This window comes from Peromyscus maniculatus, chromosome 21 (genome assembly GCF_049852395.1).
Source record: "Peromyscus maniculatus bairdii isolate BWxNUB_F1_BW_parent chromosome 21, HU_Pman_BW_mat_3.1, whole genome shotgun sequence".
Taxonomy (NCBI): Eukaryota; Metazoa; Chordata; class Mammalia; order Rodentia; family Cricetidae; genus Peromyscus; species Peromyscus maniculatus.
This window is the reverse complement of record NC_134872.1, coordinates 25,606,498-25,630,243: the sequence shown is the minus strand read 5'-3', so window position 1 is coordinate 25,630,243 and position 23,746 is coordinate 25,606,498. Positions and strand designations below refer to the sequence as shown.

Below are 23,746 nucleotides of genomic sequence, written 5' to 3'. Positions count from 1 at the left end.
CTATGTTGTTACTTGTTGGTTGTTACAAATTAGTTTTAAATGCTTTTTCTGCCTCCTGGTGTTAGCCCCTGGGGAGGCAAGCACTCTATCACTTGGCTGTGATTAGGCCTGTAATGAGCTTTGGTTTCTTTGAGACAGTATCTCTCTACATAGTCTTGGGTGTCCTGGCACTCACTATGGAGACCAGCACCTCTTTGTGTGTGAGTGGGTGTCAAACAACCCTTCCGTGGGGGTTACCTTCGCCTAAGACCACTGAAATATCAGATCTTTACATTACGATTCATACAGTAGCAAAATAAGTTATGAAGGAGCAACCAAAATCATTTCATGATCGAGAGTCATTGAAGGGTAGTAGCATTAAGAAGATTAAGAACCACTATGTAGACTATGCTCAGATATCTGCCTGCCTCTGCCTCTCCAGTACTGGGATTAAAGTAGTGTGCCAAAATGGCCTGCTCTTTTCACTTTTTAAAAATGTGTCTTGGGCCGGGTGTTGGTGGCGCACGCCTTTAATCCCAGCACTCAGGAGGCAGAACCAGGCGGATCTCTGTGAGTTCGAGGTCAACCTGGTCTACAGAGTGAGATTCAGGAAAGGTGCAAAGCGACACAGAAAAACCCTGTCTCAAAAAACAAAAACAAAAACAAAGAAGTGTCTTGGATACTGGACTGTTGGCTGAGAAGTAAGAACACTTGTTGCTCTTGCAGAGGGTTTGATCCCCAGCACCCACATGGAAGCTCACAATTGTCTGTAACTCCAGTTCCAGGGATCCAACACTCTCTTCTGACCTCCTCAGGCCCCAGGGATGCACAAGCAGGCAAAATGTGTGTCTGAAAGAGGGTCTTTATAATATGGACCAGCCTGCAGTTTACAGGGTCCTCCTCCTGTCTCAGCGCTGGAATTATAAGCATAAGCCAAAATACCCAGGCTTCTATTTTTTTTAGGATCATGCTAGGAACGAATCCCAGGAATTCCCTAAGACTAGTCAAGTAGTCTACCATGGAGCTATAACCTCAGCTGACTGTACTGTTCATGGAACCATTTTCCTCAAAGATCCTTCTTTAATAAGCAGATGTCTTCCTTGCCCCTCCCCATAGTCACTTGAGAACTGAAGAAAATCCTTGAACATCCTACTGTAACAGGAACTATCAGGGACAATTAGGTCTGTGTTAAGATTTCAAAGTCAGTTTGCGAAGGCTCTACAACTTTAAGACAGGGAAATGAACATTGAGCAATACCCCGAACCCTGCCCCACAATAGAGTTTCTCTGTGTAACAGTCCTAGCCATCCTTGACCTCGCTTTGTAGACCAGGCAGGACTTGAATTCACAGAGATCTGCTTGCCTCTGCCTATCAAGTGCTGGGATTAAAGGCATTAATGGGATTAAACGCTGTCACCACCACCAGGCTACATTGAGGCACTTTAAAAATGAAAATCTGTGAGAAAAGAGGAAAAAAATCTAAAAGGCAATATATAAAACAAATTATTATAATCATTCTGAGATGAAAAAAAGTCCGTAGCAAAAATTCAAAAAGGGATCACATTGGAATCAATTAATATTCTCAGATCTATTGACTGAATTAAGCATATATTTGCACCACCACACCCAGTTCCAATTCCAGAATTATCAAGTCAATGGTATTTGTGAGAAGCATTTCCAGTCTTGGGAAATAGACTGAGATTCAGTAAAAAGCTGAAACCTTTGTCAATGAATTAGGCAGACAACACTAGAGGAATCCTGAAATAGTGAGTGGGGGCTTCCTCTAGGACCCCGGATTCGGGACAAACCACACCCACAGAGAGATCCTTTATTAAGTGGGGAAGAAAAGTTAAAGTGGCCGCTTTCTGACTCAGGGAGAAAACAGCAGCAAGTGACCTTGTCGGTGTCATTTTTGAGAGGAAAAGGGAGGTCTGTGTTAGAATGGGCTGGGATGCGGTGGTAAAGGAGACAGAGGATGAGGGAAAGAGGGGAGGGTATTTGTGTCCAAGGACTGTCTCTGGATAGAGGAGACAAGACATGGCACATAGGCAAAAGGCCGTTTATTGAGGAAAAGGGGAAAACCCATGTCGGGATAAGGTGTTTTAATTTTTAATTGGGCATGTTAATTACGTGAGCCAAAGGGTCACCTAATTGCTGGACTGTGGTAGTCAACGAGGATGAATTGGCCAAATAAGGGAATAATCCTTGGCAGCTGGCTTTAGAAATGCAATCTAATTTTTTAGCAAGGCCGAGAGAATGGGAGAGAAGGGCAAGGCCTGCCAGAGCCTCATGACCAAGTGGCCTAGTGTCCCTTCAGACACTCTCACCAAGAAGTCCATGTGAAGCATGAAAAAGAAATCATCGTGCAATGTCAGCCTCCAGATGTGAAGATAATTACACTTTAGTACAAAAGATATTTAGTTAAAAACCAAAAAACAGGCTGCTCTAGGGAGCAGGGGCGACTGCCTTTAATCCCAGAGGCAGGCAGATCTCTGCAGGTTTGAAGCCAGCCTGGTACACAGGACAAGGAGGGCTCCACGAAGAAACCCTGTCTTGAAAAACCCAAATCAAAAACCTGAGAGCATTACTACAAAGTTACTAACCCCAAAATGGCAGGGGTCCCTAGAGCTAACAGCAGTTTAAAGGTAGCAGAAGGAACAGCAGGGTACCACAAGTAATGGGAAGGAGGACTCGGGAGGTTGACAGTACAGAATGAAGTCATTTCTGTTGCTCAATATTATTTTAAGATGTGTTCCATTTGTTTATGGTGCGGAACATTTATTTTAACGATGCAAAGATGCGCTGCATGCATTCCTTTATGTTGCTTCTGTTTTAACGGTGAAGCTGTGTTACTTTGCCTGTCTAAAATACCTGGTTGATCTAAAAAAGAGCTGATTGGCCACAGCTGAGCAGAGAGAAGAGCCAGGCAGGGCTGGCAGGCAGAGAGAATGGAAGGGAGAAATCTGGGATCAAAAAGAAAGGAGCAAGAGAAAGAGGGAGGGCCCTAGGGACCATCCACCCAACCAGCCACAGAGTAAGAGTGAAAGTAAGATATACCTAAGTAAGAGAAATGTATAAGCCCAGAGACAAAAGGTAGATGGAATAATTTAAATTAAGAAAAGCTGGCTAGAAGTAAGCCACACTGGGCTGGAGAGATGGCTCAGCAGTTAAGAGCATTAGCTGTTCTTCTAGAGGTCCTGAGATCAATTCCCAGCATCCACACAGTGACGCACAACCATCTGTAATAAGATCCAATGCCCTCTTCTGTAATGCAGGCATACATGCAAATGGAGTACTTGTATATAAAAATATTTTAAAAAGAAAGGAAGAAGCCGCCGGGCGTGGTGGCGCACGCCTTTAATCCCAGCACTCGGGAGGCAGAGGCAGGCGGATCTTTGTGAGTTCGAGGCCAGCCTGGGCTACCAAGTGAGCTCCAGGAAAGGCGCAAAGCTACACAGAGAAACCCTGTCTCGAAAAAACCAAAAAAAAAAAAAAAAAAAAAAAAAAAAAGAAAGGAAGAAGCCAAGCTAAGGCCAGGCATTTATAAGTAATAATAAACCTCTGTGTGTGAGATGGGTGGTGGCCCCCCCTAAAAGAGCAAAAACCCCCAACCACATATTTCCCTGGGGGAGGTGAGGGTGTCAAGGTAAGGTGGTGCTGTGGGCCGCAGGAATGTATCATAAGAACTCAGCTGGTTATGGCAAAGTCACTACCCGGAGGGATCAAGGATTTCCTCCAGAGGAAGCCAAATTCCAAGGAGCTTTCGGTGTTACTTGGCTTGTTATATATCAGCTGTCTTCTGTTATGAAAATCATGTGTGCCTTCATAGTTTTCCCAATTGACTTTTTCCTAAGAAGGGCTAACAGTGTGGAATGATCACTCTCTGGACACACACATTCCAGGTATTTGGAGAACTGACTCAGGAAAGGCTTTCTCTGGAATCAGATATCTCCCTTAGCCACTTTCAAGGACTAGCAGTAATAACAGTCCACATGCAAGTCTCCATATTTAAGGTAAATTCCACAAGGAGACACCACCTAGGTCAGGTGGACGTTAACAATAGCTTTATACAATTCAGCTTAGACCCTCCTTTCCTACATGCTTACTAATTTTATAGACCTTTAACTCCTTACCTAACCACTTCTAGGAATATTTAGATAACCTTCTGTGCTAACAGCTATGCTCAGCCAGAACCCCAGTTCAAGCCTCCCTGTAATTATCATCATTAGCAGCATCCGGCCAGGTCCATCCCCAGATGGAGGAAAGTACCTTATCAGAGATACTTCTGTACTCTCTAAGAACAGACTTAAGCATTCAGGCAACCTGTTTGAGGAGGCCTGGCGGATGAGGTAATTAAACTTTACTTCCTGCTTTCCCAAACCTTACCTCTAATTCCAGATCTCCCTTTAACTATCACCAGAGGCATCTAGCTGTACAGAGGTTGCCTAGCGACTGAGCACACTTTCCTGCAGAAAAAACGGCAGATAGCTTGGACAGATAGGAGCCACAGAAAAAAAGAAGGCAGTTTTATTTTCTCCCATTGACCTAGCAACTTAGAGATTCTTAACATTTCCTACTAATCACGTTCAAGATTATAGTTGAGCACGTAAGATTCCCTTTTCTTAGATATTACCTGAATTTAGCTTTTAGCCCATTGGTCACTTCCCTTTGGGGTTGCAAATGATAATTAATGGTTATTGCCTCTCAATGTGATTCTTATCACCCCTCCGTTTGACCCTGGAAGCCTGGCTTTATATACCAGGACTTCCAGGACATGGAAAGGGAGAAGAGAAAAGAGAATGGAAGAACTAGATGGGTGAGAACTTGAGAGGAACAAACTGAGATGGGGAAGAACTAGATTGAGGGGCTAGAAGAGAGGACTAGAGAGGAATGAGATGGAAGATGAGGAAGAGCCAGATGGGGAAGAACTAGCTGGGTAAGAACAAGCTGAAAAGGACCTAGATGAGGCAGAATTAAGATGAGAGAATTAAGACAGAACTTAGATAAGTGTAGAGAGAAATCAGGCAAGAAAGGAGCTGGGCACGAGAACAGAACTGAAGCTGTGTATAAAGGATGTTATGCCAGAGGAATTAAAGCAAGAAGAAGATAGAGCTCAGTGTGCTGAGATTCTATTTCCTAAAAATAGTCCTCGCCATTAGTAGTTCTCTCCCCTGAGTCCCTGGGATGTATAGTATTAAGGCTGGTCCCTCTAATATTATACAAGAAGGTGGTAGCAAAGAGAAGAGGACCAGAAAGCTGAAGTTCAAGTCTTTCCCGGGAGGAAAGGTGTTTAAGGAACACCAGCCTGGTTCCTCTGGGGGCAGCGGTGGGGCACACTTACTGGAGGAGTTCTTCTGTCTTTTGACTCCAGCAGCAGCTGGCTTCTTGTCCGGCTCCTTCCCTGTAGTCCGCCTCTTCCCACACCGAGGAATAGGCTCGTTGAAACGTCGTTGCCTCTTCCTGGTTGGCTTAATGATTTCGACGGCCCCAGACCGGATCTTCTCCTCCATCCCCTCCCGGGAGCCAAATTCATCAGTGTCTGCCAGCCGGTGTAGTGGAAGGACGTGGAGCTGCTCATCCTTGGGATTATTCGTGTCTCGGGCATCTTCTCGAAGCAACGTAAGAACCTGAGGCACAGGGAAGGGGGAATAGGCATGTGTCCATTCATCCTATGCCTAACGGCACCAACAGCAGGCATGTGGTGGTTTGAATAAGAATAGCCCCAGGGGCTGGAGAGATGGCTCAGAGGATCTGAGTTCAATTCTCAGCACCCACATGGTGGCTCACAACCATCTGTAATGAAATCTGGCGCCTTCTTCTGGCCATCAGGAATACACGCAAACAGGACACTGTATACATAATAAGTAAATAAATCTTAAAAACAAGACAAAACAAGAATAGCCCCTTAGGCTCATATATTTGAATGCTTAGTCAAGAGGGTGTGGCACCATTTGAAAGGACTGTGAGGATTAAGGTGTAGACCTGTAATGTAACTCTCTCTGATCTGGATGTAGGTAGGGCTCAGCTACTTCAACATTGTATCTGCCTGTTGCCATGCTCTCTGGCATGACAATGGACTAATAAGCCTCAGAAACTTTAAGTAAGGCCCCAACTACATGCTTCCTTTTGTAAAAGTTGCTATGACCTAAAAAAAAAAAAAACAGGAAAAGAGTTGCTGTGGTCATGGTGTCTCTTCACAGCAATAGAACAGTGAGTGACCGAGACAACAGGTAACAAAGCCAATTGCTTTTGTTTCGTTTCAGTTTTGTGTCCAGTGGCTACATTTGGCGGACTAATCCTAACTAAATATCTATCAAGCCACTATAAAATTCAATTCTAGTGGCTTCTCATTTTTTGTTCTAAAGCAGACGAGTAAAATTGTAAATAAATGATCACAAATTAAAACAAATATGTATTTATATATTCTTACTTTCCTTTTCTTCGGAACAATTATTTTTGAAGCCCGGCCTGGGCTCCACCTCACTCTGAAGCAAGGCTGAACTTGAATTCCGGGTCTCTCCATCTTTGTCTGATGGAGTGAACACATTTGATCTTGCCCTGTCAGTGCGAGAGTTTGTGGATACTTTTTTCCTATCTTCTTTTTAATTTTTGTCCCTGTTTTTGTGTGAGTGTGTGTACGTGTCTACGTGTGTACATATGTGCAGATGGTTGAGAAGTCAGGAGGACCCCATGGGATCAAAAGGAACGGAAGTTGTGCTCAGTCTGACCCTGGCGCTGGGAACTGAACTGTGCGAGCAGGTACTGCTGAGCCATTTCTAAAGCCCCATGGCACTTTGAACGTAATTGGCCACCATAATATCTATCACAAGGAGTAGCACTGTTAGGAGGTGTGGCTTTGGTGAAGTAAGTATGGCCTTGTTGGAGGATATGTGTCACCATAGGTGCGGGCTTTGAGGTCTCCTATGCTCAGGACACCTGACTGTGTCAATGACCTCCTGTGGCCTGAACGCTCAGGCCTGCTCCCCTTCATGATGGTAATGGATTGAACCTGTGACGCTGTAAGTGAGCCACCCCAATGAAATGTTTTTTCTTATAGGAGTTGCCATGGTCCTGATGTCTCTTCACAGCAACAGAAACCCTAACTAAGACAAGCTCCTTCAGCAGTTTTTAAATTTACATTTACTTACTTGACATCTTGCTGGCGCAACTGAATTTATTAAGTGTATTCTTGACCGGAGTATTTTCCAGGCCAGTATGTAAAAATATAAAATAAAATCTCCACCCTTACCAACCTCAAGACTTGTGGCAAACATAATTGGGTTTACTTTATATGCACAAGTCGGGCCATATCAAATTATTCTGTCATGATTTCTTTTTTTTTTTTTCTTTTTTGGTTTTTCGAGACAGGGTTTCTCTGTGTAGCTTTGCGCCTGTCCTAGAACTCACTTTGTATAGCAGGCTGGCCTCGAACTCACAGAGATCCGCCTGGTTCTGCCTCCTGAGTGCTGGGATTAAAGGCGTGCGCCACCAACGTCCAGCTAAAATGGTGGGGGTTTTTTTTGTTTGTTTGTTTATTTGTTTGCTGTCTTTTTTTTTTTTTGTTTTTTTTTTTTTTTGGTTTTTTTGAGACAGGGTTTCTCTGTGTAGCTTTGCGCCTTTCCTGGGGCTCACTCGGTAGCCCAGGCTGGCCTCGAACTCACAGAGATCCGCCTGGCTCTGCCTCCCGAGTGCTGGGATTAAAGGCGTGCGCCACCACCGCCCGGCCGTTTGCTGTCTTTTTTTTTTAACACCAAAACAAACAAGCAAAGGGATCAAAAGGCATTTTTTCAGTGCCTGTTGTGTTTATGAGGGACGGTGCATCTGATGAGGTCAGAGGACAATTTGAAGGAGTCAGTTGGGTCTCTCCATCTACCATGTGGTAGTACTTGATAGATCTCAGGTTTTCAGGATCAGCAGCAAATGAAGTAATTTTTTTTTTTTTTTTTTGGTTTTTCAAGACAGAGTTTCTCTGTGTAGCTTTGCGCCTTTTCCTGGAACTCACTTGGTAGTCCAGGCTGGCCTGGAACTCACAGAGATCCGCATGGCTCTGCCTCCCAAGTGCGGGGATTAAAGGCGTGCGCCACCACCGCGCGGCCTAATGAAGTAATTTTTGACATAAGAGTATCTAGGATGATCTTCAGCTTGTGTGATCTTCCTGCCTATGGCTTCCCAGGTCTTAGGGGTAATAGAATCTCATTAAAATTTGGCTTTGATAAATAGCGATGAACCAACAAATAAATAAAGAAAAATAAAGAAAAGAATCCAAGTATTGAGTACTCAGCAGTTCTCACCACTCACATGGCGGCTTGCAGCCATTCATAGCTGCTGTTCCAGGAGAACTGGTGTCCTTGTAATGAACTCCATGGACACTAGGTATGCGCCCAGGCGCGCGCGCACACGCGCACACACACACACACAAAGGTGAAACTATCACACATAAGGTAAAAAATAAATTAGACTTAAAAAAATTATAATTTAACCAGGCAAGGGTGGAGCATGTCTTTAATCCCAGCACTCAGGAGCCAGAGGCAGGTGGACCTGAGTTGGAGGCCAGCCTGGTCTACAGAGTGAGTTCCAGGCCAGCCAGGGCTACACAGAGAAACCCTGTCTCAAAATACTGAAATAGATAAATTCACCACGACTGGATGTGGCAACTCAGGAGAGAAACGTGTCCCAAACACAGGAAAAAGTCAGAGACACCCCTAATTCCCAGTGTTGGGAGTCCAATAAGAACATCAAGCTACAATTGTAATGTATACGGAGAGGGCCTAGCTAGCACAGACCCACAGGGCCCTGGTGTACTATTATATATTATCCAGCTGACCCGGAACTTACTGTAGACGGACACTGGTCTAGAACTCACAGAGATCCAAATGCCTTAGCCTCCTGATCGCAGTGATTAAAGGCATGTACAACCATGTCCTCCAATAAATTTTACGCACACACATATATATGTACATATATATATGTATATACAGAGACCTTAATATCTCACAGTATATAAATAATATTTTCAAGCCGGGCGTTGGTGGCGCACGCCTTTAATCCCAGCACTCGGGAGGCAGAGCCAGACGGATCTCTGTGAGTTTGAGGCCAGCCTGGACTACCAAGTGAGCTCCAGGAAAAACGCAAAGCTACACAGAGAAACCCTGTCTCGAAAAACCAAAAAAAGAAAAAAAAATTTTTTCAATACAATTACATTTCAAGAGCACAGCTAGCCGGGCAGTGGTGGCCTACGCCTTTAATCCCAGAACATGGGTGGCCGAGGCCGGCAGCATGGTCTACAGAGTAAGCCTAGCACTGGGGTTACGCATAGAAACCCTGTCTAGGAAGGAAAGAAAAAAAAAAAGATGGATAAAGCAGGGAGGACTAAAAGCCATTTAAGTACGTACCACAGTGCTTCCATTATTCATGTTGTGAATGTCCCTGTGAGAATGGGCACAGAAGTCCATGCAACAGGTCACACCAGAGAAAGGACGGCCTTTCTTATAACCCAGCCGACAGTCTCCAGCAACATCTTCATATTCCACCTTAAAAAACAAAAAACAACAATAAAAGGATGTTTTTTAAAAAGACTTGTTTTATGTATGGGTGGTTTTGTCTGCACGCATCTGTGTATCATGTGTGCAAGTTCAGAAACTAGAAGAGGGTGACAATGGGAGTTTTGGCCACCATGTGAGCGCTGGGGACTGAAACCATGTCTTCAAAAGAGCAGCTAGTGTTCTAAACCAAACTATGTATCTAGCTAGCCCAGATTTTTTTTTCCTCCTTAAATTCCTAAGTGTGAGTTTGGTTTTGCATCTAGATACGTGTACACATGCGCAAGAGTATTAAGGGCTGGTAGGGGCCTGGAGAGATGGCCCAGAGGTTAAGAGCACTGACTGCTCTTCCAGAGTTCCTGAATTCAATTTCCAGCAACCACATGGTGGCTCACAACCATCAGTAATGAGATCTGGTGCCCTCTTCTGGCCTGCAGTCATATATGCTGTAAGGGCTGGTAGATCAGATGCCTCCGTGGATGTAGGCACTTGGTGCTCTGGCTGTTGAGTTAGAAACTGGCCCTCACCCCAAAAGGAACACAATGAGTTTAAGCAGCAGAAAGTACTCATTTTATGAACTATGAGTCAACAGGGCCTGTCTCTGTATACCAGCATAGAATTTATTCATTTATTTTTGAGACAGGGTTTCTCTGTGTAGCCCTGGCTGTCCTGGAACACTCTTTGTAGACCAGGTTAGCCTCAAACTCAGAGATCTGCCTGCCTATACTATTTCAGAGATCTAGCACTGGGATTAAAGGCGTGTGTCACTATGCCCAGCGCTATGTTTATTTATTTTTTAATGTATTTATTTTATACTTACGAATGTCTTGTCTGCACGGACCTGTATGTAGCTCACCATGTATGTACAGCCATTCACTGCCCACAGAACCAAGAGGTCATCGGATAGGATCCCCTGACACTGGAGTTGGTTGTGAGCCATCATGTGAGAGCTCTGTAGAATCTCAAGAGCTCTTTTGTGTGTGTGTGTGGGGGGGGGGGGGGGGCGGTTGAGACATGGTCTCTGTACATAGACCAGGCTAGCCCTGAGCCCAGAAATCTACCCATTTCTGGAGGGTTTCCAAGCACTGGGATTAAAGGCATGAGCCACTACTGCCGGAACACCAGGAGCTTTTTAAACTTTTGAGCCATCTTTTCTATCCTCCTTTACTCATTTTGAAACAAGGTGCCTTGTGTATCAGGCTGGCCTCCCACCTAGTTCTGTTGCCCCTAGAATTCTGGAGAGCCTAAAGAAGACAACAGAGCACCACCTCTAAACAGCATCTTTCCCCACACCCACTTTGCCTACGGTTGTGATTCAGTTAATGGTAACTGTTTTGACATAGGAAGTTGACGTATGCTGAAGGTCATTTGAAGGGTTCTTAAAAAAAAAAAAAAAAAAAAGTACCTGATTTTGATAAGCAACCGGAGCCATCTGCTTATAAATTGGAGCTAAATTGGTCGCCAAGCCCTGTAACATGTCTTCAAGCCTTTTTTCCTATAGTAAAAAAGAATCCCCGTAAGATAATTTTAAAAGACTGTAAAGTAAGTTAACAGGCACAAAAACTCCACCATAAGTAATGTCATGGCATGGCTGATATATAACTCTTACTTACCATAATACAGTGGGTAGAATACAAGATAATTGCCTTAATCTGAGCTACTAGAAGTTGTGATGGTCTAAGTATATCTTTTGAAATGGAAATTTTAACGTTAGAAACCTATACAGTGAAGGAAATGTTCCAACACTGCTCCTGAACAGAAAACCTATCTGTTTACTTAAGAGAACTGGACACTTGGAGGCAAGGTGGGGGACAGAAGGATGTTTTCCAGATTAGAGAGCAATTTATATAAAGTATTGAATGTATCTGATATCTTGTCCTAGGAGATTCAAATAAGCAGGCCTGTGAGCTTAACGCTTGGTAGGCTAGCACGGAGGATTTTGAGTTAGAGGCTGCCGCGCTCCATTAAAGGATCCCCTATCTTTAAATAAAACATGAGAGGGGCCAGGGAGAGGGTCCCCTTTACTGCTCTTGCAGAGGCTGTGGGTTTCCATATCTACACAACACTGAAAAGAAAAAAAGGAAAATAATGCACTGAGATTTATTAGTATTTAGGGTTCTCTTCTATATAAATGCTACAGATTGGGGGAGATTGAGAAACAATAAGACAATTAATACAATTACCCAAGAATCTAGGTTAAACGGATATGATTACAATTCCAGCACCCCGGGAGGGAGAGCTGTCTTTTATGGTAGTGCCTGTTTTAGTATGTATGGACAAAACAGTGTCAGAGTCAGAGTGTGTAAATCATAATCTGTATGATAGTTTTGGGAAAAGTTTTGAACAGAAACAAGTACCAGCGCTTAACCATTGAGGCTTCTTTCTAGCCTACGCATGGCTTCTTAATGGAGCTTTGCCTGTTGGTGTGCAAGACCGGGACCCTCTACTCTTCTCAGTCACTCCTGATGATTAGGCACCCTGACCCTGCACTCAGGACTGCTCTGTCAACTACCCAAGTCACATGATCCTCAAGATGACATTACTCATCACTCAGGAACTGTCAAATCAACATTCCCACTTTGTACGGAGGAGTTGCCTTGACCGACACAGTCTGATTTCTTCATTTCAAACCAATTTCTTACATCTCCAACCAAACTTGGCACAGCATTAAGTCGTTGGAAAACAGTTACTATCCCCAAGCCTTAGAGACAGTCCACTTGCAAAGCCTCTTGGCTAATTCTAGTTCATAAGTAAGAAAGAGAGCATCTGGAGAAATGTCATGAAAAATGATTGTCCTTAGGTCAAGCCTTTCTATGACTTCCCAATCCTCGCCTTTGGCTTACAGAGCAGATGCACACACCAGCTATATCAGTGTACAGACAGTTGCTGGGTTTCGTCCTGCTTATAAATTTACTTCTAAGGTACTTATGAACAGGTAATTCAGTCATACAGCAGGACAAAAATGAAGTCTCAAGCCCTGGTTTGTTTCCTGAGACAGTTTCTCACTATGTAGCTTAGCTCTGCCTTGCTTTCTACTCCGACCTGCCTGGCTTTGACTTCCAAGTTGTATGTCACTACACCTGGCTTTAGCTTGCCAGATTTAAGGGAGTACAGACAACACATGATAGATATTCTAGAGTTATCTATAGTTATCTACAGAATGTACTTCTATACTTATCTAAAGGTCAAACCCACTTCATTAGTCTTGTTCTGAGGCGTTATATACCTTTAGCAGCAGATAGTACAGGGATTTTTCTCATGAATGTTATGGTCACATATGAAATATGTATAACACAAAAACCACCAGCTTTGTATCATATTTACTACTTATCTTGCATTAAAATGGTTTAATTCCAATGTGCTGAATTGTGTGATTTTCTTTGAATACTTAATCTAAATATAATTTCTACTCATTAAAAGATTACCGATGGGCCAAGCGGTGGTGGTGCATGACTTTTATCCCAGCACTTGGGAGGCAGAGGCAGGCGGATCTCTGTGAGTTTGAGGCTAGCTTGGTCTACAGAGTGAGTTCCAGGACAGCTAGGGCTACACAGAGAAACCCTGTCTCGAAAACAAAAACAAAACCAAAACAACCAAAAAAAATTAAATAAAAATAAAAATATAGTGATTGGTGTATCAGAGAAAGAAATCTGCAAATGCAATAATTAGGTGAAGAACTTTGTTTAGTGATGGTAATTGATCCATCTTTTTTCCCCTAACAAAATACAAATATATCTCCACATTTAGTACCTATGTAGCCGTAAATGCTCAGCTCCAGCTTGACTAGCTGGACTTACAAGTTCATGTTTCCATTTTAAAAAGATGAATAGTTAGTGACTTTGACTAATCTCTGCTCACCAGGGCCTTGTGTTCTGGAACCATCCGTCTAGGTCTCACGGGCTTCACGCGTCTTCTTTTGACAAAACGTACTCCAGTAATTCTCTTATAGTAGCTCTGCGGGTAGAAAACTTTCTCAGTCTTTAGAATGTCGGCAAATGGTCTGCGCTACTCTGACTGCCCAAAAAGTCCTAGCTTCCTGTAATAATGGTTCCCTCTGGTGTTGGGAAGCAGGAAGACAGACCCACAGAAAATTGAAAATAGCTGAAATCTTTACCCGACATATTTAGAATACGTATCTGCATACATATTTTAGTTACTTCTGCTGTTAAACAGCTAAAATTTTGTTCTCAAATAACATAGTTATATCCTGTAGATGGTACAATAAAAATTAAGAAGGAAACTCACGTTTAATGGATGGTTTGGAGCAAGTCTGAATTTTCTGGGGTTCCGGCTTCTGCCAAACTTACAGCCATTGAAATACATGCTCCACGAACAGCCAAAGGAGAAAGATGCTCCACATGTCCTCGGATTGAGGCCTTGGCAGGTGCAGGTGCGACTGGAAGGTGGTGAGCAGGGTGTTAGACAAGGTCACAGGACTCCAGAGCCAGGTACGGATTATGGAAAGGTTACAACAGTTACTACTGCACTTGACTCCTCATTAAAACACACCCTAGCTGCATCTAGCCTCAAATGTACAATCTCATCTCTTCACTCTGAACCCACTCTTGATTCTTTTTTTATTAAAATTGATGTTTAAGGTTCCAAATCCAAGTAGACAACAAACTATCCTTTGCTTGAGGTAGAGAAATTAAAGGCACACCAACACCTCACATAAAGGAAAAGTTACATTGTATCTAAAACGAACATGGGCATAACTTTCTTTTTCCTTTCCATCAAACTGGAAATGAGAATAAGATACACTAACTATACAATGCCCTACAATTTTAATAAAAGGACTTTATGAGGATTACAACAGGCTTAATGAAGAGAAAGGCTCTTTTGTTCAGGAACTTGGTAAATTTAACACCTTGGGACTTCTCTGAAACACTAAATTAGATTATAAATTAACAAGCCTAGAATTTCGGGCCAACCTGGGCTACATAGACCCTGTCTTAAAAATCCAAAGGTAAATAAAGGATTAAAATTACAGAGAGGGGGGGATGAGGATGAATGGTATTAAACACTGAGTCTGACCCAGTAGAGGGCGGGAAAATCCTAAATATCTGAATTTTTTTCCCTTATTTACTGTGATGCTGTGAATGAGCTACTCATCAGCTCTGGGTTTAATTTAAAATTACCTTAAAATGATATAAAATTTATAGATGTGAAAGGCAAGACAATAACCTAAGACTGTATGGAAAAATACAGTTAAGAAAGATGAGGCGTGCTGGCCAATCCGCGTTCCCAGCAGTCCGGACACTATCAAACCATGCATTCCCGTAAGCCTGGTGCTTTAGAGTTGGCTAGGGGATGACGATTAATGTGCTGATAAATGTGCTGCTAGCTCTGCAATGAGCCAAGCCTCAAAAATAAACCAATGGAAGAATCTGCAGACAGGACCAGGGTACAAGGCACTACAAGAACTTAGAAAGGAGGAACCATGGGATGGATGTGAGGTCCAAAGGGTCAAATTCCAACAGAAGGAATTTAAACTTGGTAGACAAATAAAAAATAATTTATATTCAGTTTTTCGGATGATAACAATCCACCACTGAGCTACACACTCTCAGCTCTGCCGTCCTTTTTACACTTTTGGGAAACAAGCAATTGGACAAATGGACAGCGCCCAGTACTTAAGATAATGTGATAAAGAGGCAGGGGAATCAATCATGAGTTCAGGGTCTGTGCTATTTACTAAGAATTGGTCTCAAAAAAACGAAAAATAGTCCTTTGGAAAATTGGCCCAGAATCATTAACTCACAGAGGTATAAAACCCAAAGGGCCAGGAAGGTGGATAGGCTATACACAGATGCTGTGGAATGTCTTTCTGTATGCTGTGAACATGTGTTGCTCTGATTGACTGGTAAATAGAGCTGCATTGGCCTATGGCAAGGCAGGATAGAGCCAGGCGGGAAAATCCAAGGGAATTAGTGGGAGGAGGAAGGAGACGCCATGCCGCCGTCCAGGGAGCAGCTTATAATGGCACACAGGCAAAGCCTCGGAAAACATGGCAACATATAGATTAACAGAAATGGGCTGAGGTTAGGTATAAGAGCTAGCTAGCGAGAGGCTTGAGCTGTAGGCCATAGCCATACAGTTTGTAATTAATAGAAGCCTCTGTGTGTTTATTTGGGTCTGAGCGGCTGCAGACTGGGTGGGACACAGTTTCATACAGATCAGCTGAGGCAAGACTCCTCAAATATAAATAAAAAATAAAAAGGAATGACCACGAGTTCATAGTCATAGGATAGAAGGGGGCACAGGGGTTGGGAGACCAACAATAATAGGAACCAAAGCAAATTTCCATTGATGTTACTTCTGCATTTAAATTTATCGGGAAGAGGCCTCAAATTCTGATGAAGAATGCTCCATTAAAGACCGTTTCCTCACACTCTCTAACAGTGAGTTGGTCCAGATACAGTAACAAAAATAAGAATATTCTAGGTTCTGAGGGTGTCTATTTACATGGTAGATATGTGCCCATTAAGATAAACAAGGCTGAGGACCCATCACAAGCCCTTCACCCACCCCTATGAATTCCAAAGCAGAATACTCTTAAGGGCATTTAAAAAGACACGGAGGAAAAAAAGATAAGCTCTCACTGTGCAGTCTTAGCTGGCCCAGAACATTAAGAAGCTGAAACAAGCTATCCTCCACCTCCTGAAGGGCCAGCTACCTCAAGGTGTGCACACCAATCCCGGCACCCGGCAAAGGTTGATCCTCCTTTCACGGTGTTTAAAAACCCTGCTACTCACACGCCAGGTACTTATACGTTTAGCACAAACAACAGAGAGAGAAAAGTCAAGGCAGTTGAAAGCAAGTCTGATTACTTCTCGTTGAGGGTACATCTTCGGTCAGTAGGATGCCCGCTGTAAGACCTCAAGTTCTCCGTGAGCTCTTTGTACTGATAGTCAGCCATCCAGCGAGGGATGATTTCCCACAGCATGATCACCACGACCATCACCGCGGTCTGACAGGTGTGGCCTACGCGCACCCGGACCAAGCAGAGAACCTTCTCTTGAGGATCGCCTCTCCTAAGCACCTGGAAAAGCAGAATGGATTCATCTATACCAGCTTTATGCACTGGAAGGCCAGACTTATTATTGATATTTGTCCTTTTTGAGGAAAGTCTCATATTGCCCAGGACTTTGACTCTTTGTAAAAAATTAAAGAGAGAGAGGGAGAGGAGGAGGGGGAGAGAGAGAGAGAGAGAGAGAGAGAGAGAGAGAGAGAGAGATTTTCATTAACTTAAATTTCAAATTTACAGTGTTTACATGTGAATATATATATGCAGCCTACGAAAGGAGCTTAGTGTCTGGGGGTACCAAAAGAGAGTGTCAGGTACATGCCGTTTTGGAACACCATGTAGGTGCTGGGAGATGAACCTGGGACCTCTGTAAGAACAGAAATTCTCCAGCCCCGGAAACAACTTATATTCATCAAGTCTTTGCACTGGAGAAGCTTGCCTGTCGATGGCTGGGACAGAATTTTCCTTTCTCAACCACACCTTGCTTAGGTGGACTGATCATTGCCCGGGAACAATGTGTGGAGACTACAGTCATGGGACACTATGCCCAGGGGAAGCTGCTTTTGATTAGGGACATTTGTCTTATTTGAAGAAATCTATAGGGAAAAACAAACTAAACACATTAGTTAGGAGCTGTGTAAATTCTCAGAATGTTGAAGGCCAAAGAAATGTAGCTACCATGGCAGAAGAACACTTGTCTAGATTTCATGCAATCCCAAACAAAACTTTCTGATTCATTTGTGTTTGATTGTAAAAAAGTTTCCTTTTATTTCTTTAGGTTTTCAAGACAATGTTTCTCTGTGAAACAGTCCTGGTTTTCCCTGGAACTCAAGCTGTAGACCAGGCTGGCCTCACACTCACAAGATCTACCTGGCTCTGCCTCCTGAGTGCTGGGATTAAAGGCGCTTCTACCATGTTAATAGAGCAATTAAACCTAAGGAGAACATGACCTTCAATGTAAAAAGTATGGACTTTTTGGCTGGGCTATAGCTCATATAATGGAGCGCTTGCTTAGCTTGCCTGAGTCTCTGTCACTGTGCTCAGTCTTAAACACCACACTGTGCTCAGTCTCAAACCCAGCACAACGAGACAGGTGCCCCCGAGGTAGGGGCAGGAACCCAAGTTTGTGATGATCCCTGGCTACACATCTAGTTTGAAGCCAGCCTGGGATATATGAGGCTCGGTTTCAAACAAATAATATTAATAGTCTTTTTTAATAAATGTTACCAGTTGGCTGTCTTCATGGGGTAGGAGGCATGGTTTGGTTTTGCCCTGAGCCTGCCAACAAGACTGACAGCCAGCTAGATGTGCTGGGGCATAACTTTAATTACAGCATCAGAAGATCAGGAGGCCAGCCTGCTCTTCATAGGCAGTGGAGGCCAGCAAGGACTACACAGAGGCAGCCTGCCAAACAAGAGCAAAAAACTGACAGCCCCATGTGCCTGATATGTTGGATGCCTGAAGCTCATGTGGTACAAAGCATTGGCTGTCTATAGTCATCTTCTAGTCAACAAATGTGCCCTAAAATATGACACCCAGCCAATCACTGACACACACTTATGATAAAAGCATAAATCATATGTATGATAAATATACATTATGTCATTTGTACCGTGTGTATGTTAAAAATGCTAGAGGTAGGACCAGCAAGGACGGGACCTGAATTAGAGTGCCCAGAAGCAACAGTTAGGCTTGGTGGCACGGACATTTAAACCAAGAGCTCTCAGTCTAGAGTTCCTGGCCAGCCAATCAGCCATACTGAAAAGCTGTTTAAAATATCTGGAGGCCTGTCATAATAGTAAGGGGCTTGATTGGCATGCAAGAGGCCTTGAGTCCCATCCCTTGGACAACAAGAGACCTAAACAAACAAACAAACAAACAAACAAACAAATGAAATGATCGCCCTCCAATACACCATTCCACCCACACAAACATGAAGGTAAGACAAATCTCAAAGGCATTTAAAATGAAAGCTACAAACGATCAAAACTTGAAGAAATGAACCTTGGGGACAAACATGAAAACCGCAAGTCACTTTCTCCTAAGATTTTTCAGAACCAAGGAAACTCTAGGCAGCTCTATCTGCAGTTACAAAACTGCACTTTCGCTCCCCTCCTTCTCTTAGCAGAAGTGGGGATCATTGTTTCTAGGGTGGAGAGGGACAGAAGCAGGTGACCGACCTATCACAGAGTTATAGCACTAGACAGAGGCTTATTCCAGGAAGCGACTTGTACGTACATAGAAAGATAGACATAATTTGTGAGGTGGGGCTTTTTGCACAAATGAGTTAACTGAAAAGAAAACTGAAAAAATTGGCTTCCGGTTACCACAGACTCACACCACCACCACCAAGTTTTGAAGTTGCTCTGTAGACCAGGCTGGCCTCTAACTCAGAGATCCGCCTGCCTCTGATTTCCGAGTTCTGGGATTAAAGGCGTGAGCCACCAGAGCATGGCCAGAACTATTGTTTTTAAATTATTGTATTAACTTTATTTTATACGTGAGTGTGTGTACCACATGCACGCATGCACGCATGATGCTTGACATGGCTGCTGGGAACTGAACTTGGCACACACTCAACCGCTGGATGTCTCTTCAGCTCTAAGGTGTGTGTGTGTGTGTGTGTGTGTGTGTGTGTGTGTGTGTGAGAGAGAGAGAGAGAGAGAGAGAGTCTGCCTTTTCAAGTTTTTTGTTCTGCGGCAGGAACAGAGACTCCTGTGTACAGAGAGCTCAGAGCACAGCACAAACACTGGTTAAAGAAAGAATTAAACCACGAAGTCCAGTGGAGTTAGATTCCAAAGACCAAAGCTCTTACTATTAGACAGAAACATTGTGAGGGTCCAAACTGTCGGAGCTTCCGTTTCAGTGCATGCTTATAATGCCAGCAATTAGAGGCCAAAGCAGGAGAGCCCCAGGGCCCAAGGCCAGCCGGAGCTGTATGAGACTCTCAAAATTGAGTAAGTGAAAAACAAAACAAACAAATAAAATCTCATTATTTTACAACTAACACCATGTGTCAACTTGTAAATTGTGGGAGCCAAATTGCAATGGGACTTGAGAAGAAAAAATGTTTTCCCCAAATCTTAAGTCTCTTCATGAATACTGTGTTGCTTCCTAAGCACTTAGTCATTCATATATTTGCTATGCTCTGGGGCCAAGGGAGTCCCAGGGCTTACTGAGCAAGCCTGTTTACTGTGCAAACACAAGGACCTGAGTTCAAATCCCCACCAAGCACTAAAAAGTTGGACATGGTCATGTATCCCTCTAATAACCAGGGTATTGCAGACCAAGCAGGTAAATGAAATGGGAAGCTTCTGGCTCCTTGTCTTGGAGGAATAAGGTGATCAGCAGGAGGGAGGTCCTGCCACGCTACTCACATGCTTGATATGCATTCACATTCACCCTCCCCATATACACCAAAGCAAAGCCAAGACTTATTGTTTTATACCATACGCTACATGTTATGAAACTTATCATATTCTTCAAAATATCTTGCATTCTATTATCATTTTGGAGACTGGGGTCTTGGTACATAGTGCATGGTGGTCTACAACTTATACTTTGGCCTCCTGAATACTGGGATGACAGGGTCGTACCTCCATACCTAGTGTTTTCTTGTTTCCATAGATACCGGTACTAGAGATTTCCTCTGCACATAGAATTCCCCCTCTTATCGATGGAGAATGGGTCCGCTGAGCCCATTCACCTCCTCTCCCCAGCTATTCCAGCCTGGAGTCTGGGGAATGCACACTTGACGTACAAGTCCCAGCTCCAGCAACACAATAGACATTTTTAAATGTGTGTGTGTGTGTGTGTGTGTGTGTGTGTGTGTGTGTGTGTGTGTGTGTGTGTGTTTGGGGGGGTGGGAGGCTCAATAACATAGCACTTGTCTAGCATGTACAAAGTCTTGGATTCAATATTCAACCACAACTAAATATAGGTAATTTTAAAATTCTCTCTGGGCTTGGTGGGGTGGGGGTGCTTGCCAGGACCTCGGGCAGCTGTATCTTTGAGTTTGGGTCAGCCTGATCCAGATAGTCCCTTGCATTTTAGTCATTCTCATTGATTCAGATTACTTCATGGCATGCGTAAAGCACGTTTTGTTGCTACATTCTTTAGTTGATGGTCATTGGTTACCCACCCTTTTGACAATGATTCCTGCTGGATGGGTACTTAGAGATTTGTGTACATCAGTTTGGTTCCTTTGAGAAGATATGTTGAGGCAGGTGGTATTGTTATATATAAGCAGGTAGGTTCAACTCTTTCAAAATGAAGGAACCATTCCCATTAATTAATGGTGGATAAAGACGTTACAGTTTTTTAACAATGTTTTCAACAAATTTAGTGAAGGCACTCATCCAAAACAATGTAGAGCCAGCAAGATGGGCAGAAGTCAGTGGATCCCCAGAACCCATAGTAGAATTAGTTTTTCTCTGCAGCATGCATGTATGCACATGCACACATGCACTAACAAAAATAAACAAAATATGGCCATCAGAAAAGAAAAAAATTAAAGCAGACTAAAAACTATTTGTTCATAGTAGCCATGTCTGTAACTGTGGGGTCTGAGAGGCTATGGCAGGAGGTTCATACACTTGAAAATGTCCTGGATTATATACAGACAATGAGTTCAGTCTGAACTGACCAAAAAAAACCACAAGCAGAAAATTTAATCTTTATACTCAGGCCTATGAGTGTTTTGCCTGCATGCTTCTCTGCTCCACACAAAAATATGCAGTACAGACAATCGTGAACTACTGTGTGGTGCTGGAAGTTAGACCTGTGTCTTTGGGAGAATACCCAGAGCTCTTAAGCAAAGAGCTATCTCTCCAGCCCTTACATTCACTTATATAGTCAAACAGCAAACCAGATTATGAGACATTCCGTGACCCATTCCCTGGGTCTAACGGGGACCAAGTTGACGTGTGGTCCCCTTTGGTTATTGCCATGCAGTGCTAGGTGGAATTTCTTGGTGCCTTTGATGTACATGACCACTAAGGACACGGAGAAGCTTCCATGTCTCAAGATGTGTATACTGCATGTGGCAGAGGAGACTGACATCCAAACAGGTTTACTCTCAGCTAATTTTAATCTCACGCATGTAAGTCCGCGTATCTAGAAGTCCTTTATCACATACATGGTTCATAGACACTTTCTCCAGTCCCTGCCAACTCTATTCTCTATTGGTAGTATCCTCTGGAGAAAAAACTTTCTGGCCGGGAAGTAGTGGTGCATGCCTTTAATCCAAGCACTGGGGAGGCAGAGGCAGGCAGATCTGAGTTCGAGGCCAGTCCTGGTCTACAGAGTCTTCCAGGATGGCCAGGACTATGCAGAGAAACATTGTCTTTAAAAAAACAAACAGGGCTGGAGAGATGTCTCAGGGGTTAAGAGCGCTGACTCTTCTTCCAGAGGACCAGAGTTCAATTCCCAGCACCCACATGACAGCTCACACATGTCTGTAACTCCAGTTTCAGATGACCGTGACACCCATGGCAAAAACACAAATGCACATAAAAATAAAATAAAATATATTTAAAAAAAGAAAAGAAAAGAAAAAACAACAAAAAAAGTCATCGAAGGTTTACTGTCAACTATCAATTCTGCTCCATTGACCGTCTCATCTGATGATGGTCACCTTTTCTCTGATAAAGAAATTGAAGGAAGCCGGGTGGTGGTGGCACACGCCTCTCAAAGGACTGCGAGGCAGAGGCAGGTGGATCTCTGTGAGTTCGAGTCCAGCCTGGGCTACCAAGTGAGTTCCAGGAAAAAGGCGCAAAGCTACGCAGAGAAACCCTGTCTCAAAGAAAAAAAGAAAAAGAAAAAGGAAAGACCACGGAGGCACACACTGCTTACCGGCCTGCTCGGCCTGCTTTTTCATACGACTCAGGACCACCTGCCCATGGGCAGACAGACCTACTCACGTCAAGAAAATGCCCCACAGGCTTGCCTACAAATCAATCTGATGAACGCCTTTTTAACCGAGGTTCTCTCTTCCAAGATGATTGTAGCTTGTGCCCACGTGACTAACCAGTGCACCATCCAGCACAGATCACTATAGCTTTATGGTTCAACTTCAAAACACTGGAGAAGGCCTGAAAAGATAACAAGGTTTCTGCCCCCTAAGACTAACACCATGACTTTGATAAGGATATAACTGAACTCTCTCAGGTTATCCTCCAACCTCCACACATGTGCACAAACGGACACACGCTTGCACGGGGAAGCAGATGCAAATAAACAAAAAAATATTTAAAGCATAAAGCAAAATAGACTAAGGCTGGGTTTCGTGGCTCAAAATCCTTAACTCCAGACAGGGATGATGAACAGATGATGGCTTTGAGGCTAGCCTGATCTACATGGCAGACACCAGGGCAGCCAAGGTCACACAGCGAGACCTCAGGCTCAAACACCAACAAAAGAGTAACAAAATACTCTAGAACAAAGGCCTAGGTTCACCCTTTACTTGTAGAGCAAATTAAGCAGGTAGAAGGCTTTCATTCTCTATAGAAATAACAAAGCCCTTAACATTTCAGAAGTAACAATGTGTCCCGTTGAGCCCTGGACTGAACTCGATCATACCGTTACATCGTTTCAGGCTGGGAAACCAACCATCAGTGAACTAAGTCAGCATGTCCATCTATCACCCCCGATAGAGGATCTCCCCATCACTAAGCTCCATCCCTACCTAGCACTACCAGGAGGCCTCCTTAGTCCCTGTCTTCAGTTTGGTTGCAGTAGAGACCAGTCAGCAATTAGCACACATTACACCTATTTTTAAAAACACTTTTAGAGGCTGGTGAGATTTCTTAGTAGGTAAAAAACTTACAGTCCGCCGGGCGGTGGTGGCGCACGCCTTTAATCCCAGCACTCGGGAGGCAGAGCCAGGCGGATCTCTGTGAGTTCGAGGCCAGCCTGGGCTACCAAGTGAGTTCCAGGAAAGGCGCAAAGCTACACAGAGAAACCCTGTCTCGAAAAACCAAAAAAAAAAAAAAAAAAACTTACAGTCCAATCGTGAGAGCCTGCGTTCAAGTCCCCAGAACCCAGCTGAAAACACCAGGAGGGACATGATACACCTGTAATCTCTGCACTGCAAGTGGACGAAGTTATATCTCTGGAGCTCACTGGCAAGTTCCAGGCTAACGAGAGCCTGTGTTGAAAAGGTGTGCCGTTTACCCAAAGCAATGCTTCGGTAGGCACATGTA

General features: G+C 43.6%; 1 protein-coding gene across 4 annotated transcripts in view; it reads right to left on the bottom strand.

Moving 5' to 3' along the window:
• Tet1 (tet methylcytosine dioxygenase 1) overlaps nucleotides 1–23,746 on the bottom strand; it is an 83,028-nt gene that overhangs the window by 8,913 nt on the left and 50,369 nt on the right. For all 4 annotated transcript variants that reach the window (XM_076557159.1, XM_076557160.1, XM_076557162.1 and 1 more), the window contains exons 6-11: nucleotides 16,348–16,559; nucleotides 13,763–13,913; nucleotides 13,376–13,471; nucleotides 10,923–11,012; nucleotides 9,371–9,508; nucleotides 5,320–5,605 (exon numbers count right to left, since the gene is read on the bottom strand). In XM_076557159.1, coding sequence (XP_076413274.1) covers nucleotides 5,320–5,605; nucleotides 9,371–9,508; nucleotides 10,923–11,012; nucleotides 13,376–13,471; nucleotides 13,763–13,913; nucleotides 16,348–16,559 — 973 coding nt within the window. The remainder of the gene's footprint in view (nucleotides 1–5,319; nucleotides 5,606–9,370; nucleotides 9,509–10,922; nucleotides 11,013–13,375; nucleotides 13,472–13,762; nucleotides 13,914–16,347; nucleotides 16,560–23,746) is intronic.